This window comes from Habropoda laboriosa, unplaced genomic scaffold (assembly GCF_001263275.1).
Source record: "Habropoda laboriosa isolate 0110345459 unplaced genomic scaffold, ASM126327v1 scaffold291, whole genome shotgun sequence".
Lineage (NCBI taxonomy): Eukaryota > Metazoa > Arthropoda > Insecta > Hymenoptera > Apidae > Habropoda > Habropoda laboriosa.
Window position 1 is genome coordinate 2,014,500 of NW_017100515.1, and position 15,704 is coordinate 2,030,203.

Sequence of the window (15,704 nt, forward strand, 5' to 3'; positions counted from 1 at the left end):
TCAGAGGCTCGTGACGATGTGTGGCTTGGCAGTGGTGGAGGCGATCTCGGACAGTCGCACATCGATGGGGATACGATCGTCGTACAACGTTGGCGCCTGCAGGATGATCCCCGCCGAGCCGACTACCACGGCTAACGTAAAAATCCACAGGAATAGCCTGTCGAGCACCATCGCGACGTACTTCCAATCTTCCTTAACCTGGAGGATCCAAATCAAATCATTTTTATTCAATTTACAAAATTATTCATATATTTACTACTTCTTTTTCTAACAAATTTCCTTTTTTTTTTTTAGGGGAACAATAAAGATTGTCGTACTCTGGTGGAGTCCTCTTCCCTCTTCGTATGATCGGCAATGAAACGAATGCCTTCGATGGCCTTGTACAGTTCTGGGCAGTGATGCCAATGATGAAGCGTGTTACAGAGAGCGTCCACGCTCTCCTCTGTCGGCAGTTGCGGTGGAGGAGCAGCCGTGGTCGCTGGTGAGCCATGAATGCGACACGCGCTTCCTAAATTCACCGGTTCCAATTCCCTAATTAACATGTAGATTTTTATTTAATTAAAAGCGTAAGAAATTCTTCTTTTCTTTTTTTTTTAGAAATTCTATTTGTGGATTTTATACGTACCGAGGGTGTAATTCGTCCCGCGAATCGAGACTCGGGAATAGAACGGAGGATTCAACCAGCTCCGAGGCCGAGGTCTCCACGAACAGAGATGGATCCCGTAATTCGAGACCGTTGCACGTTCTGACCATCACTCGCTGCCCGTGATGGCCACCCATGCTACGTTTGTCTATCTGGTATTGCGGCCTGTTCGAATAACCATAAAAAGATTACAATTACAATCGAGAGCGCAGACTATTCGGACTGAATGAAATGACAAATACAAAATATCTTGTATATTATCAGTTTGAAAACTCCTTATTTATCTAACGATACGATTGTAGTACAAAAGCTGTAACATCTAATTGAAGTAATTGGTACACATATCTCTGGAGTCTGTTTAAATATATATATATTTACACTGGCGACATGTACAAGCAATTGAATTTGAAATCTGAAGTGAACGTCGTACTTGACGTATTATGGAAATAAAAATTTTTCAAGCTTGTGAAACTACGGCTCTATGCTATCACAATACTGTAATGATACTTCGTCTGTACAGGCGATATATGATTTTGTTCGTATGGCGATGGTATCAAGCATGTCGATGGACACAGATCGTAGATCGATGTTGTCTGAGAGCGTTACACGTTTTGCAAATGGTGAATAGAAAATTCCAACAAGGTGCTACTTCGAACGGTAGTGCTGAATTGTGCAGTTGTAACGTTGTATAACATGGAACTGTCGAGCTACCGTGTTTTATAGCATTTACAGTGGTTAATTGTGCAGGATTCCAATCGTTTTGAACGAGGTTAAGTGGATCTGAAAATTTCCAATCACCGCCCCTTCGTGCAAATTATCTTCCTCGCATTTGTATACGAAGCTTGGGCGGAAAGTAAAGATACAAAGTCCATAAAATCTTTCTAACAGCTGCTTTCTTTTTTTAGATAAGAGAACTGATGAAAATCACTGACAACGAGTGCAAGGTGAAAATTTCTCATGAGAAATTGTCTAGCGAAGTAGAGCAAGTCGAGCAAGTATTATCATGATGGGAGATTCAATCATTTCTAAGGGTACCTATCCATCTGAGAGTTCTTTAAGTCACTCTTGTGAGTACCTTAAAATTGCGTGACCAGTTCTCCTACAGCACTCTCAATACTGTGTAAGTACACTGATAAATTTCACTCTCCAGAGTTCTACCCTCAAATGAACACATACCCTAAGACTTCTCACATAATATACTCTAGCAAAGTGTAGTCTCAGCCTGTCAAAAGAGTTTAAGTCAGTATAGCCACCACACTTAAAAAAAAATTCCACAGTAGTTTAGATACAATGCATCTTTACTTTCCAGACAAGCTTCACTTTCTGTACATTGATGGTTAATACAAAAATCATTGTCAATAATTTATTACAGAATTCTTTTCTAATTTGGACGAAAGTGGACATCGGTGATATACAAATTCAATTCTATATTCTGGTGGATAAAGATAGAGATAGATAGATAGAGAGATAGACAGAGAGAGAGAGACAGGGAGAAAGAGAAGGTTGTGCTAATGGTTGCAGACACGACGTGACACTAACGTCACGTGCGAGGCCACTAATGAACGTTCTAATGCTGCTTGGCATAGACCCAACGGCTGGTCCAAATGCTCGGTAGAATCATATCTTGCCTGGAATCGTAATCGGTTCTCTTCGAAGACGTATTATACCTGCGCATCACCAGTAGTCTTGGCAGAACATGGATAAAAACACGACGGACCCACGGTGCCATCACGTGCGTCTGTGGTGACCGGAAGTGAACATTGAGGACTACCACGGTTACGCATATACTGAAAATAGATGTTACATTAGAGAACCACTTTATCGGTAACGGACAAACGTTAATTAACAAGATTAAACGTATACAATCCTCAATTTTAATTGTAAAACTTCACCACAGTGTCTTTTATCATCGAACACAACGTTTGAACTTTGAATTATGAAAAACAGAAAAATTAGAATACAATGTTAATGTGTTTTTATACCTGAAGGTGTCTAGGATCATGGTGAAAAGGACGAATTTACCGAGAAGCGGTACCACGAGCGACGTGGGCGGGATAATCTCGGCCAGCAGGAGGAAGAACACAGTCAGCGACAGTAAAATCGAAATTGATAGGCTGACCTGTAATCAAACAAGCACGAATTAAGGTGTGAAATGTCGAGGGAGTAGAAAATTAAGAAAAGAAAAGTAAAAAAAGGGGAAAATATGACGCAGAACAATCGAAGACAACGTTCCGATTCGATTCAGAATTTGAAGGGCATGCTCTCGAGCAAAGTGAGTCCGCCACAAAGAGACAAAAGAAGAACCCTCGAGGTTAAGTGCGACGAACAAAACGCTCCTTTCATTCGCTCGTGACGCAGTATTGTATTTCGAAACGTGTTAAGGTCGTGCCATTCCCTGTAGTATCAGCCAAATCATCCTTATACACGCGTACAATTGGATACCAATTAGGGAACGCAAGCTTTAACAGCCTTCGACCAGACAAGTTTCTTCCCTTATCTCTTTTTCTCCAGCGAATCGATAGCGAGGATTTCGAATTCCCGCTAAAGCTGTTTCAAATTAAAAAAAAAAAAAAGAAACACATAAATCTTTTATCAACGCGCAAAAATTTACTTGTACGAATTTCGTTTATTGGGTTTTTTGTAGCGAAAATTAATTGGATTCACGTTGCTTGTTTGCTGAGCGAGAATAATTCCAATCAACGAGAGGTCTATAGGAAAACACGAAACTCCCGATATTCCTCGAAAAGCGTTTCTAGCAATTGCTTATTGTCACGAAAGATCGAAAACACTCAAAAACCATTGCAGTCTTAAAACTCATACATGAATTCTTTTTTCCAGCTTCCAATCTCAAAGGATTAAACACTTTCGCCGTCAACGTCGAAGCACTGTCGACACAGAATGACTTCCACCGTGTGCCACCGTCGACACTGCATCGGTTACCACCGCCACATCGCAAAAGTCCCTACCATCGTTGAAAATCCTCGTGGAAAATCCCATGTCCGACTGAAAGTCATGATTTTTCGATCGAACGATTCAAGAAGGAAGCTCATATTCATCGAAAGGGTTCACATATTCAACGTTATCTCGAGGTCTCTTTCGAGCATTATCTCAAAGAAATGAGAAGCACACCCACGTTCGTCGTTGAATGCAGCAACGTCCAAACGAGGTTGATTTCGTTTGAAAAGTAGCCGGCAAGTTTTCAGATATATACGCGATAGCGTGTGCACACGATCAGGCGATACACGCGACGATAGAGGGAAGGGGGTGTGGTGTAGGAACGCGAGACGACGTCGGGTATATTTGTGCGATAGGTGGGTGCTGGCACACGGTGTAGGTTTGAAATCAGTAGGCAAACGAGAAACGAAGAACAAAGCCCGATTCGAGGGGGCATTGTTTCGCCAGGCCTGGCAGCATTCATCTAAAGTAGCCAGCAGATTTAACGTTCAAGCCGGGATTCCCCCGTATGCTCTCTGTCGCGATTGCCCTTTTCAAACCGGATTCTCCGCGAAATTTTTCTGCCCTCCTCCGCCCCCCTTTTCCGTCCCCGGTGGAAAGAGTAGTTTCGACATTGTCGTATCCTACGTCGAGAATAAACCTCGTCGAGGGGGAATAAACTGACGTCGAGATGAAGTGTGCTTTAAGGAGGAAGAGAGAAAAATACTTGGTACGCTGCGCTTCGATATTATCGATAAGTATCGTGAATGATTGTTCAGTAAAATAATCGTTGATAATACGACAGTAGAGTGTGTGTGTGTGTGTGTTTGTAAAATTCTGTGGAAGATAGTACAGGGTGTGTCGAAAAAGAGTTAACCCTTGTGGAGAGAAAGAGATGTGCCTGAGGGCTGTGGAAACCACCTGGAGAAGGTTCCAAGAATGTGTTGACATTGGTGATGAAGAAGTGAGGACTCGTTGAGGAGGAGATACGTTTGTTAATACGATATAGAGGGTGTCTCGTATGTGACGAACGTTTCAATTATTTTCACTGGCATGGCAAGTGAGAGATAACGACTGAGAGAAGTTTCTATAGGTTCAAGACGTGTTGTGATGCCCGGTTTTACTTGAATTTTGTCGAAACTGAGGGCACGTATCGGGGTAACGCTTAAATCGGATGACAGTGCAGAGAATGAATCGAGGATGGGTATTTAAAGGTTTGAGGAAGATGAACTTTGGGTTACAACTGTGTAGGAGAGTCGAACGAAGAATTGGAAGGTGAAGAGTCCAGTGTTGGTGACTAGTCTGGATACAGATAAGACTAAGAAAGAAGTGACTTCCACAAATATTCGGACACTCTTTAGAACATCGTAACTTTTTCAAAGTTCGGACCAAACGGCTTGACTTCTTACGAGAAGCTAGGAGGATTGGCATACTACGTGACCTGTCCAAAAAATTAAAAAAAAATCGCGAAGAAAATTTTCTTCGTATACGTCATCTAGTATACCAATCCTATCTTCTCAAAAAAAAAAACTCAAGTCGTTGCGTCTAATTTAAAAAAAGTTAACGCTGTTCCAAAGAGTGTCCTAATATCTCTGGGAGACACCGTGTATCAATGACACAAAAAAAAGTTCCTCCAGGTTTATCACTGCGTCGTAGCAAACTTTAAGACGAGTTCAACGATCCCTTTAAACGATCACTTTAAAGTGACCGTAAGAGATACAGCTGTTAAAGAAAAAAATCGCGAGGTAAAGGGTTAAACAGGAAATGTCGCGACCGAGGAGAGCGCCTTTTTTTAGCGAACGAACGAAAGTGTCGATGAGCAGCTGCGGATGGCACGCTGACATCTGACCTTCTCCCCGTTTTTTCCCCTTTTCCCTTCGTTTCCTTTACCCTTTCGGTCGGGTGTTTCGAGCCAGAACAATACGACTGAATTATAGAGGCGCACACGGCGTCAAGTGGGTATCGGCTCGAGGTCAAGAGTCCACCAGGAATGGAGGCCGAACGGCATTTAGAGGTTTGCATTCCTACGCTGGATTTTGATATTTGACCCTCTCCAGCCGGGGAATTCTGATCGAACGAGTTTCCACTCTCCGCGAAATCCCGCCCGCGATACACCGCGAATATATTTTCCAACGATCAACCCCTCTGTTTGTCGTTTCAGCTGGCGAATTAGCGAGATTGAAAAAATTGAGAAATCTTCGAGATTCGTTTCTTGGAAAATTCGAGGAAATCCGGAGTTTCGAATTTCGAGACTTTCTTCCGGTAGAAATAACGCTTCGCTGAGAAATACTCTTTTCATATAGGTACATTTTTTGTAATGTTTTTGAAGAATTCAATTTGGTAAAAAATCTTTCATTTCTCTGTTTCGTATTTGAACATTTCCACGGATAATGTGTGTCAATTAGAAATTGCAAATTTCGAGGTGTTGGTGAGTTTCAAATTTGGAGACTTTCTCCTTTAGAAATCGTGCTTTACCGAAAAATGCTCTTTTCGCATAAATTTTTTATAATATTTCCAGGGAATTCTTTCATTTTTCTGATTCGTATTTGAACATTTCCACGGATAATGTGTGTCAATTAGAAATTGCAAATTTCGAGGTGTCCGTGAGTTTCAGATTTGGAGAAAGTCTCCAAATTTCTATTTTCGTGTGTTTTATATATAAAAATTTCACGCGGACGATATGCATCGCTGAAAAATTGGAAGGAATAAGTTTGGTAGATTGCACAAAAGGAAGAGAAAATGGAGACGGTGCGTCGCAATGGTGGCCAGTTGATGCCGTGAAGCCGCGACGAATTTAATATCCTTTATTGGCTTTACTTTCCTCTCGAATCGGCCGTACAACGGCCAAATTTATCGATACACTTTCGCGACGCCGCGGTTCTTATATTAAACTCGCGGGCAACTTTTCCCTGCTCGTAAATCGCTTGAAACGATCGACCATGCCTCACGGTGTAATTTAAGAGCCGTGCTGCCCAATGAATTCGCGGTTCACGCTATGCGTGACCTTACAAATTTTCAATTAATCCGAAAACCTTGGAGTACTGAAATTTTTCCATCGATTAATCTATCAACGTTAGAATAAATAAAGTAAATTCAATTGGTTTAACAAAAATTTTCACTTCCTTCACGAATTTTTCTCTTCTTTCCAAAATTTCTAATTTCTTCGCCGATGATATATTTTCATTCAGAGCTTAACCCCTTCGTTTGCTCATCGTTTTTCTCTGCAGTAAACTTCAATTTTAGCTTTAATTGTAGTTAGAATTTACGAGTCTGAGGATTGTTAAATAGAAATTATGTTCTGTCACAATATCACCATTGCGACGTACGGTCAGTGAAAAATCGCGAGGCAAGCGGTTAACGCATTATTACAAAACAGATTAGAAATATGAAAATAAGGTAAAAAATATCGAAGGAAGAGAAAATTTGATCAAAGTCTCATAAATCTTTCGCCTTCTCGCCACGTGGCGTGATATCGCAAAATTCACAGCTGATCCGCAAATAAAAAAAGAAAAGATTCGAAGTAGGAAAGTAACAAAAAACTAAAAATTTTCGAAGAAACCTCGAAGGAGGAGAAAATTTGATCAAAGTCTCATAAACCCTTCACCTTCTCGCCACTGGCGTTACATATCGCAAAATTCACAGCTGATCCGTCGGTTTAAAAAACAAAGATGAGAAGTATGAAAATAATAAGAAATATCGAAGGGAGAGAAGATTTGATTAAACTCTGGTAAATCCTTCACCTTCTCGCCACTGTCGCTTGGCAGGTAGAAGACCAACACCGTGAGAAACGAGATGCCCATGCACGGTATAATAAGGTTGACGGTGTAAAACAAGGTCTTCCGTCTCATGGTGATGTTGAACGTGATGTCGAGGTAAGGCTCCTCGCAGCACGTGTAAAACTTTTCATTCCTGTAAACGAGACAACCAGGATAACAACACATGTTCAAAACGCATTCCCCTTCTGTTCTTCATTCGAAACGTGTATGCACACACACACAGACAGAAAATTTGAGAGAAACGTTGGCAAGAAATTTCGTTAGACCGATTATGCTTCCGTTTTTCACAGCAAATTTCCAAGCAAAACGCGCGAGAGAATTGGCCGGAGGAAGGGAAACGTACGGTAGGAAAGGAGTTTAGGAGGATTCCTGGGGGAGAACTTACCTCACGGCTGGGACTTCGAGGATGTCCCACTCGACGGAAGTGTAGAACTCCGACAGATCGACGCCGATGTCAACGACGTTGCTGCCACGGATCTCGTCGATGTGTCGAAGATCGACCTGTGAATTTCGTTCGATTGAGAAATTTCGAAAATTATGGAGATTTGCGGTTTAACAGGCTCGCTGTCGTCGACGCAGCGTGTGCAGTTCAGAAGCTATTGCTTAGTGTGCTGTCGATATTCTGGTGGCAGCGAACGTGTTAAGAGAGACACTTGAAGTTTGAAGGTAATTGAAATATTACTTAAATATGAGTTATTATTTTCTTTATGACGATTTTTCGTAAGTCTAAGATTTTTTAATACCGAACAGAGTTTTGTTGATTATTGAAGTGGCAGCTGAAGGCACTTCCGGTGTAAGGATAATTGAAAAATTGCTCAAGTACGAGTTACAGTTTTTTTTGAAATAACATTTTTCAAACGTGAGAATTTTTTCATATCGAACAGTTTTGTATCGGTAATTGAAGTAGATATTGAAAATGTTTTTTTTATCATCACTGTCGATTGTTTTTTATCAGCAGAGATATAAATTGGTAGTTTAATCGTTACTTGAACGATGCTTAATCGATCGAACGATATAATTTCGCGAAAACAGAACGTATCAATTGGTTAATCGAGGAAACGCGAAGCATTATGGCGGATGGGTTTGATCCACTTGAGGGATGGAATGCCACTCGATGTTCCTGATATTTGCGTCCATTTCTGCCCGTTAAGTCGGAGTTAACGAGATTCCCTCGGCGCAACTGCGCCGAAATCCTCGATTATTCCTTCGAGACAGCGATTCGAGGCGAAACACCGAGATTCTGCGTGAATTCACGCTCTAAACCTCGCTGTTCCAATTGAAAATTTCAACCGTACCGTGTCGTTTAAAAAATATCAAACTTTTTCCATGAAAATCGCGTGAAATTTCGATCCAGTAAATTTAGGCGGAGTTTCTTTATTTTCTCTAAGTATCTGTCACTGTCCGAAAGATACTCAATCTCAATTTCTATCCAATTTTTAAGAAACACCGGATATCTGTCACTGTCTGAGGAATCGAATAATCTTATATAGATCTTAATCATTTTTTAAATTTCGCTTCCGATTCACTGACAATTTTTAGTGTGTTTCATCCTCAACTTTGAGTTCGATTTTCATCCCTTCACAGTGTCTAATTATCAATATAAAAAAATACGTGTCAAATATTTTTTCGAGTACTATAATACCCCAAAATTTCATCGAAACCGGTGATTCCCTCTTCGAGATATTCCCTCGTATCTTACGAAAGAGAATACACACGATTGACTCAAATTCGAGTTCGATTTTCACCCCTTCACAGTGTCTAATTATCAATATAAAAAAATACGTGTCAAATATTTTTTCGAGTACTATAATACCCCAAAATTTCATCGAAATCGGTGAATCCCTCTTCGAGATACTCCCTCGTTAACTGTCTCGTTACTTACGAAAGAGAATACACACGATTGACTCAAATTCGAGTTCGATTTTCACCCCTTCACAGTGTCTAATTATCAATATAAAAAAATACGTGTCGAATATTTTTTCGAGTACTATAATACCCCAAAATTTCATCGAAACCGGTGATTCCCTCTTCGAGATACTCCCTCGTTAACTGTCTCGTTACTTACGAAAGAGAATACACACGATTGACTCAACTTTGAGTTCAATTTTCACCCCTTCGTCGCGGATCTTAGCCGATATAAAAAAATACGTGTCAAATATTTTTTCGAGTACTATAATACCCCAAAATTTCATCGAAATCGGTGAATCCCTCTTCGAGATACTCCCTCGTTAACTGTCTCGTTACTTACGAAAGAGAATACACACAATTGTCTCAACTTTGAGTTCAATTTTCACCCCTTCATCGTGGATCTTAGCCGATATAAAAAAATACGTGTCAAATATTTTTTCGAGTACTATAATACGCCAAAATTTCATCGCAATCGGTGAATCCCTCTTCGAGATACTCCCTCATTAACTGTCTCGTTACTTACGAAAGAGAATACACACAATTGTCTCAACTTTGAGTTCAATTTTCACCCCTTCATCGTGGATCTTAGCCGATATAAAAAAATACGTGTCGAATATTTTTTCGAGTACTATAATACCACAAAATTTCATCGAAATCGGTGTTTCCCTCTTCGAGATACTCCCTCGTTAACTGTCTCGTTACTTACGAAAGAGAATACACACGATTGACTCGAGTACTATAATACGCCAAAATTTCATCGCAATCGGTGAATCCCTCTTCGAGATACTCCCTCGTTAACTGTCTCGTTACTTACGAAAGAGAATACACACAATTGTCTCAACTTTGAGTTCAATTTTCACCCCTTCATCGTGGATCTTAGTCGATATAAAAATATACGTGTCGAATATTTTTTCGAGTACTATAATACCACAAAATTTCATCGAAATCGGTGTTTCCCTCTTCGAGATACTCCCTCGTTAACTGTCACGTTACCTACGAAACAAACTACACACGATCAACCGATCGTTAAGAGCGTCTCACGTAATCATCCTTCACGGAATGTCCATTTCGTATCCCGTGTATAAAGCTGATCGATCGGTATGTGCTTCTTATTAAACGAACCTGATGGATAACCGAGCGTCGCGGCTTGATGACGCATGGACAACGCGTTATACCACACGCACACGAGCCATGCATTATTCATCGACTCGTATAGATATTTTACGCGATACTACTCGCGCTGTTGCACGACAATCGTCCAGGAATAATGACGCGAAACGATCACCCCTGTCCACTTGTGGCTTCGTTGCACGTGAATTCCACCTTGGTTCGATGATCCTGCGATTTTTTTCTACAACGACACGGAGATTCAACTTTTTTCCCTCCTTTCATTAAGGCTCGCTTTAATGGATTTTAAATGACGATGCCGAACAGAGAAGGTCGCTAGACGGTTCTTTCTCTTTTTTCTTCTTTTTTTTTGTTGTTTCAAATGATGATGGATCGTGTTTTCAGGATTATTAGAATCTTCACGGGTTTCTTTTCTTTTCTGAAATATTCGTTGTATTTTTAGCAATATTTCATTTTATTTTTAGTAATGTTTCTATGAAAAATTGATAGAAATTAACAAAGAACGACTGTGGATCTAAAATCTTCTTCCTCGATTCTCCTATTATCCTGAAAACTGTCCATCAAACAAAGCTACTCTTTCTCCAAAAAGGATCCTCTAACGTCTGAAAATCGCTATTCCCGTCGCCTCTCGCTATTCTTCCGCGAGCAAAGAGGCCAAAAAGAGATCCTCTAACTTCTAAAAATCACGTCTCCTCTGAAATCTCAATTTTCATTCGCCGTTTCGCACGGTGTTCAATTGGTACCACACGAACCGCTAAAAAAGAGACAGAAGAGGGCGGAAATAAAGCAAGGGAACGTCACCGATCACGGAAGCAATCGACGTCGCATGAAAAAGCACGGCGGCGTATAATAAACAGGCCAGTGTATCGCATGGGCGAGATATTAATCATTGGAAATTTATGTGCGTTTCATTCGGCGCACATCCGCGGCCGCGTCCTCATGAATAGTGATAAGCTTTTCGTTAGAGGCGAGCAATAACATGCAAATAAACAAATGCCCGGCTCTCACGAGCTGCGAAAGCTTCGCGCTCGCCCCGTTAATTCCACTTTCTTAATCTAATTTCTGCCCTCTCGAAGCTTTTTCATCACACCGAACGATCTACGCTTTCAACCGCCGTGCTTCGACGTCATCGAACACGTATCTTCCGTGTTTTCTACCGCGAACTCGATTGTATCAGTGTTGCAGAGGGCTGTTTCTGTCATGTACAGGGTGTCTCGATTGGAAATCACCTACGTTGGCGTTGAAAAATGAATAAGAAGCGATTAGATGCTTTCAAGAAATATATCTGGCGATGATAAATGAGAAATCCTCTTTCGATCATTCTTAAAGTCATTTAAAGGCCATCGACATTTCTTTCATCTTACTTTCCTTTCGTTTTCCATTTCAATATCTGTTCTTCAGACGAATTTTAATGATCTACGAAAAGATCTATGAATGAGCTTCGTTTAAAAGGATTTTGAGGGAAATTTTCTTATTATCGCTAGATTTGCATCTTCGTAACGCATAAAGTGATTTTAATATCGTTTCTTATTATTTTCAATACCAGTGGAAATAGTTTAAACGTTCGTTACAACTGAGACACCCTGTACATCGCATAGACGGTCCTTGTTCGAAGTGTTTCTCTTGTCATCTCGATATGCAAAATATTATCCTCATTTTTTCGGATGCCCGCCGAGGAAGCATCGCTGGAAAAGACGGTCTTCTAAAGAAGGAAAATATTGTACGGATAGGAACGAGAGGGGCTTTTTATAAATTGTTTACAGAGGAATTCAGTTTGGAAGTTGCTGATCCTATAATCTTAGCCCAAACTCCCTCGACGAGTGTAAGCCAGTGAGCATGCTTGGAAGAATTTCCAACTTATTCAAGATTCAATTGCAATTTAATTTTTTCGAGGAACATTATAGAGGGTCTCGTTTCTGTTTTTTTTTTTTCTTCTTTTTTCCACCTGAACGAAGAAAGTTAGCTATTTTTTTTTAACAGAACTTTCAGAAACTCTCTTTCTTTACCTGCTGTTTGAAATTTTAACACCCTGTTAAACTTGTCCGGCTAGGAGGAACCTGAGTTGTCGGAGAGCGAGGAGAAAAACGTGAGGAGAAAATGGAAGGGGATCGTTACCTGGATGCCATCGTAAGTCCACGAGCCGAACTTCATGACGCACGTCTGCTCGTCGAACGGAAAATATTCTACGTCGATCTCGCAGGAAGACTTGTATATCGCCGGTGGCTTCCACTCGACCCTCCCTGTGTAATTCAGCGTCGCCTTCGTTGCCAGCGTCACCTCGAAATTACCGTCGGCACTGTTTCAACAACAAAACGGAAGATCGATCCTTTGAACGTCGGGGGAAGTAAGTGGAAAAGTGGATTTTAAGTCTCCTTAAAAATTGTGCATCAATGGAGGCGATATAAATTTTTTTAAATATTTTTACAACAAGTGGAAAGATCTCTGATCGCTGTAGATGTAAATATGTTACCGGTCAAGTGGAAAGTCTGGGGAATGTATAGTTTGGCTAAGCAATAGTTTATGATATTTTATTTCATAAATTGCTGGGTGAATTTTGATTGATTAGGCAGTGTATAGTTTACCTAAGCAAAGTATGAAGCACATTTTATTTCATAATTTACTGGGTGAATTTTGATTGCCTAGACAATGTACAGTTTACCTAAGCAAAGTATGAAGTATATTTTATTTCATAATTTACTGGGTGAATTTTGATTGCCTAGGCAGTGTATAGTTTGCCTAAGCAAAGTATGAAGCACATTTTATTTCATAAATTGCTGGGTGAATTTTGATTGATTAGGCAGTGTATAGTTTACCTAAGCAAAGTATGAAGCATATTTTATTTCATAATTTACTGGGTGAATTTTGATTGCCTAGGCAGTGTATAGTTTACCTAAGCAAAGTATGAAGCACATTTTATTTCATAATTTACTGGGTGAATTTTGATTGCCTAGGCAGTGTATAGTTTGCCTAAGCAAAGTATGAAGCATATTTTATTTCATAATTTACTAAGTGAATTTTGATTGATTAGGCAGTGTATAGTTTACCTAAGCAAAGTATGAAGCACATTTTATTTCATAAATTGCTGGGTGAATTTTGATTGATTAGGCAGTGTATAGTTTACCTAAGCAAAGTATGAAGCACATTTTATTTCATAAATTGCTGGGTGAATTTTGATTGCCTAGGCAATGTATAGTCTACCTAATCAAAGTACGAAGCATACTTTATTTCATTGATTGCTTAGGCAATGTGTAGTTTCCCTAAGCAAAGTATAAATCACCCTTTATTTCCTCGCGACATAGGTATATTTTATTTCTCTTAAATTTGTTAGGCAGAAAACACATTAACGTATGAATTTCGATACTCAAAAATGTCTTCTTATTTTATTTCATAATTTACTAGGTGAATTTTGATTGATTAGGCAGTGTATAGTTTACCTAAGCAAAGTATGAAGCACATTTTATTTCATAAATTGCTGGGTGAATTTTGATTGATTAGGCAGTGTATAGTTTACCTAAGCAAAGTATGAAGCACATTTTATTTCATAAATTGCTGGGTGAATTTTGATTGATTAGGCAGTGTATAGTTTACCTAAGCAAAGTATGAAGCACATTTTATTTCATAAATTGCTGGGTGAATTTTGATTGATTAGGCAGTGTATAGTTTACCTAAGCAAAGTATGAAGCACATTTTATTTCATAAATTGCTGGGTGAATTTTGATTGCCTAGGCAATGTATAGTCTACCTAATCAAAGTACGAAGCATACTTTATTTCATTGATTGCTTAGGCAATGTGTAGTTTCCCTAAGCAAAGTATAAATCACCCTTTATTTCCTCGCGACATAGGTATATTTTATTTCTCTTAAATTTGTTAGGCAGAAAACACATTAACGTATGAATTTCGATACTCAAAAATGTCTTCTTAGTTCTTGAAGAACCACTAAGAAATAAAATAATAAGAAATGGATCACTGACGAATGCTATACCCCCCGTTCCCGATAGAAGACGACAGGATAATGAAATTGCAACCAATAGAATTTCATAGGATGGTTGGAGGATAAATCGAGTTCCCAACGTTATGAAAATTCCAAAACTAAGAGATTACCGGTGGCAGTTGGCCAAGTAAATCCTCGGACGATCTCTTAGGCTCTCCTCGAAAGTTAGATCCATTAAGCGGTCGCCGGCTAAATATTAACGTAATTGCCGTGTAGAAGGAGGCAAATGCTAGTTTACTTACTTGTTGTACAAAACTATATCGGGCCTCCATATATGATCGGATGGCACGTGCAGCATCTCCACCCCACCATATTCCTTTGGATCCCATTTTAACTTGTAATCGTACCATGACTGCAACCAAAAAGGGTTCAATTATCTCCCGAAATTATCCAGAATCCCACTTCGCCATTTCTGCAATTAAAAATGATCAACCTTCAATCGTATCGCGGTTGCAACTCGAGATTCAATCGTTTAAAAATGAAAACGAACTCATCTGTCAATAGTACCATTATTCTAACTAAGAGAAATTTCATTGCTTTTCAGAACATTGACAAAAAGATAAAAAGAGGATTTAGTAAATCATTGTACAGAGTGTTTCGCTCACAATGAACATCGAAATTATTTGTTTCAGCGATGAAATGTCACTTTGAAGAACATTCCAAAGTCATCGACATTTTTCAAAATCATGCAAGCGACCTTCAACATGACTGTAGGGTGATTTTCTTTTTATCATCACCAGATACATGTCCTCAAACCATATAAACTCCTCTTAATCATGATTTCTCACTTTCAGTAACATCAGAAATAACGTAGAAGTTTACTTGCGATTTACCAACGACCATTGTCCCCGTCACACCCGAATCACCTTAATTTCACGTTAAATTCAATTTTCCCCATCTGTCCGTAACCATCGAAAATTCGACCACCCCTCTCCGTTACTCTCCACGCGAACGAACCAAAGAAATAAATTACAAGTGTACCGAAAACTCGCGACAGAATTGTATTTCCCGTGTATCGTCGTTGCGCCCTGTTATGGCCGATTATCGCGCTCAGTTCTTTCAGCCTTTTCCCCCGACAGATTGTTTCCGTGGAACGCGGCGGCCTGCCACGAACAGCAGGCTTACTTTGTTCGCGATGCTGAACAGTTTTGACGTCTGCCAGCCAACACGTCCGGATCGGATCCGCGGGTGAAATTAATTAAAACGAAAGGAAGGATGAAACGCGCCGCTGATAGGATGAACGTCGGCCCAGTATGCCCCGGGATTACACGTGTCGTGTCCCGTGTGTGCGATCGTTCTTGGGAGAAAAGTGGATAAAGAACA

At 40.0% G+C, this 15,704-nt stretch overlaps 1 protein-coding gene across 2 annotated transcripts in view; it reads right to left on the minus strand.

The window, feature by feature from the left end:
- LOC108576385 (acetylcholine receptor subunit alpha-like) overlaps positions 1 to 15,704 on the minus strand; it is a 34,136-nt gene continuing 18,432 nt past the window's right edge. The window contains exons 4-12 of one of the 2 annotated variants that reach the window (XM_017939360.1): positions 14,624 to 14,733; positions 12,505 to 12,685; positions 7,739 to 7,854; positions 7,318 to 7,486; positions 2,626 to 2,762; positions 2,311 to 2,430; positions 626 to 808; positions 318 to 531; positions 1 to 198 (exon numbers count right to left, since the gene is read on the minus strand). In XM_017939360.1, coding sequence (XP_017794849.1) covers positions 1 to 198; positions 318 to 531; positions 626 to 808; positions 2,311 to 2,430; positions 2,626 to 2,762; positions 7,318 to 7,486; positions 7,739 to 7,854; positions 12,505 to 12,685; positions 14,624 to 14,733 — 1,428 coding nt within the window. Of the gene's footprint in view, positions 199 to 317; positions 532 to 625; positions 809 to 2,301; positions 2,431 to 2,625; positions 2,763 to 7,317; positions 7,487 to 7,738; positions 7,855 to 12,504; positions 12,686 to 14,623; positions 14,734 to 15,704 lie in introns of both variants that reach the window. The other variant, XM_017939359.1, reaches the window with a different exon arrangement.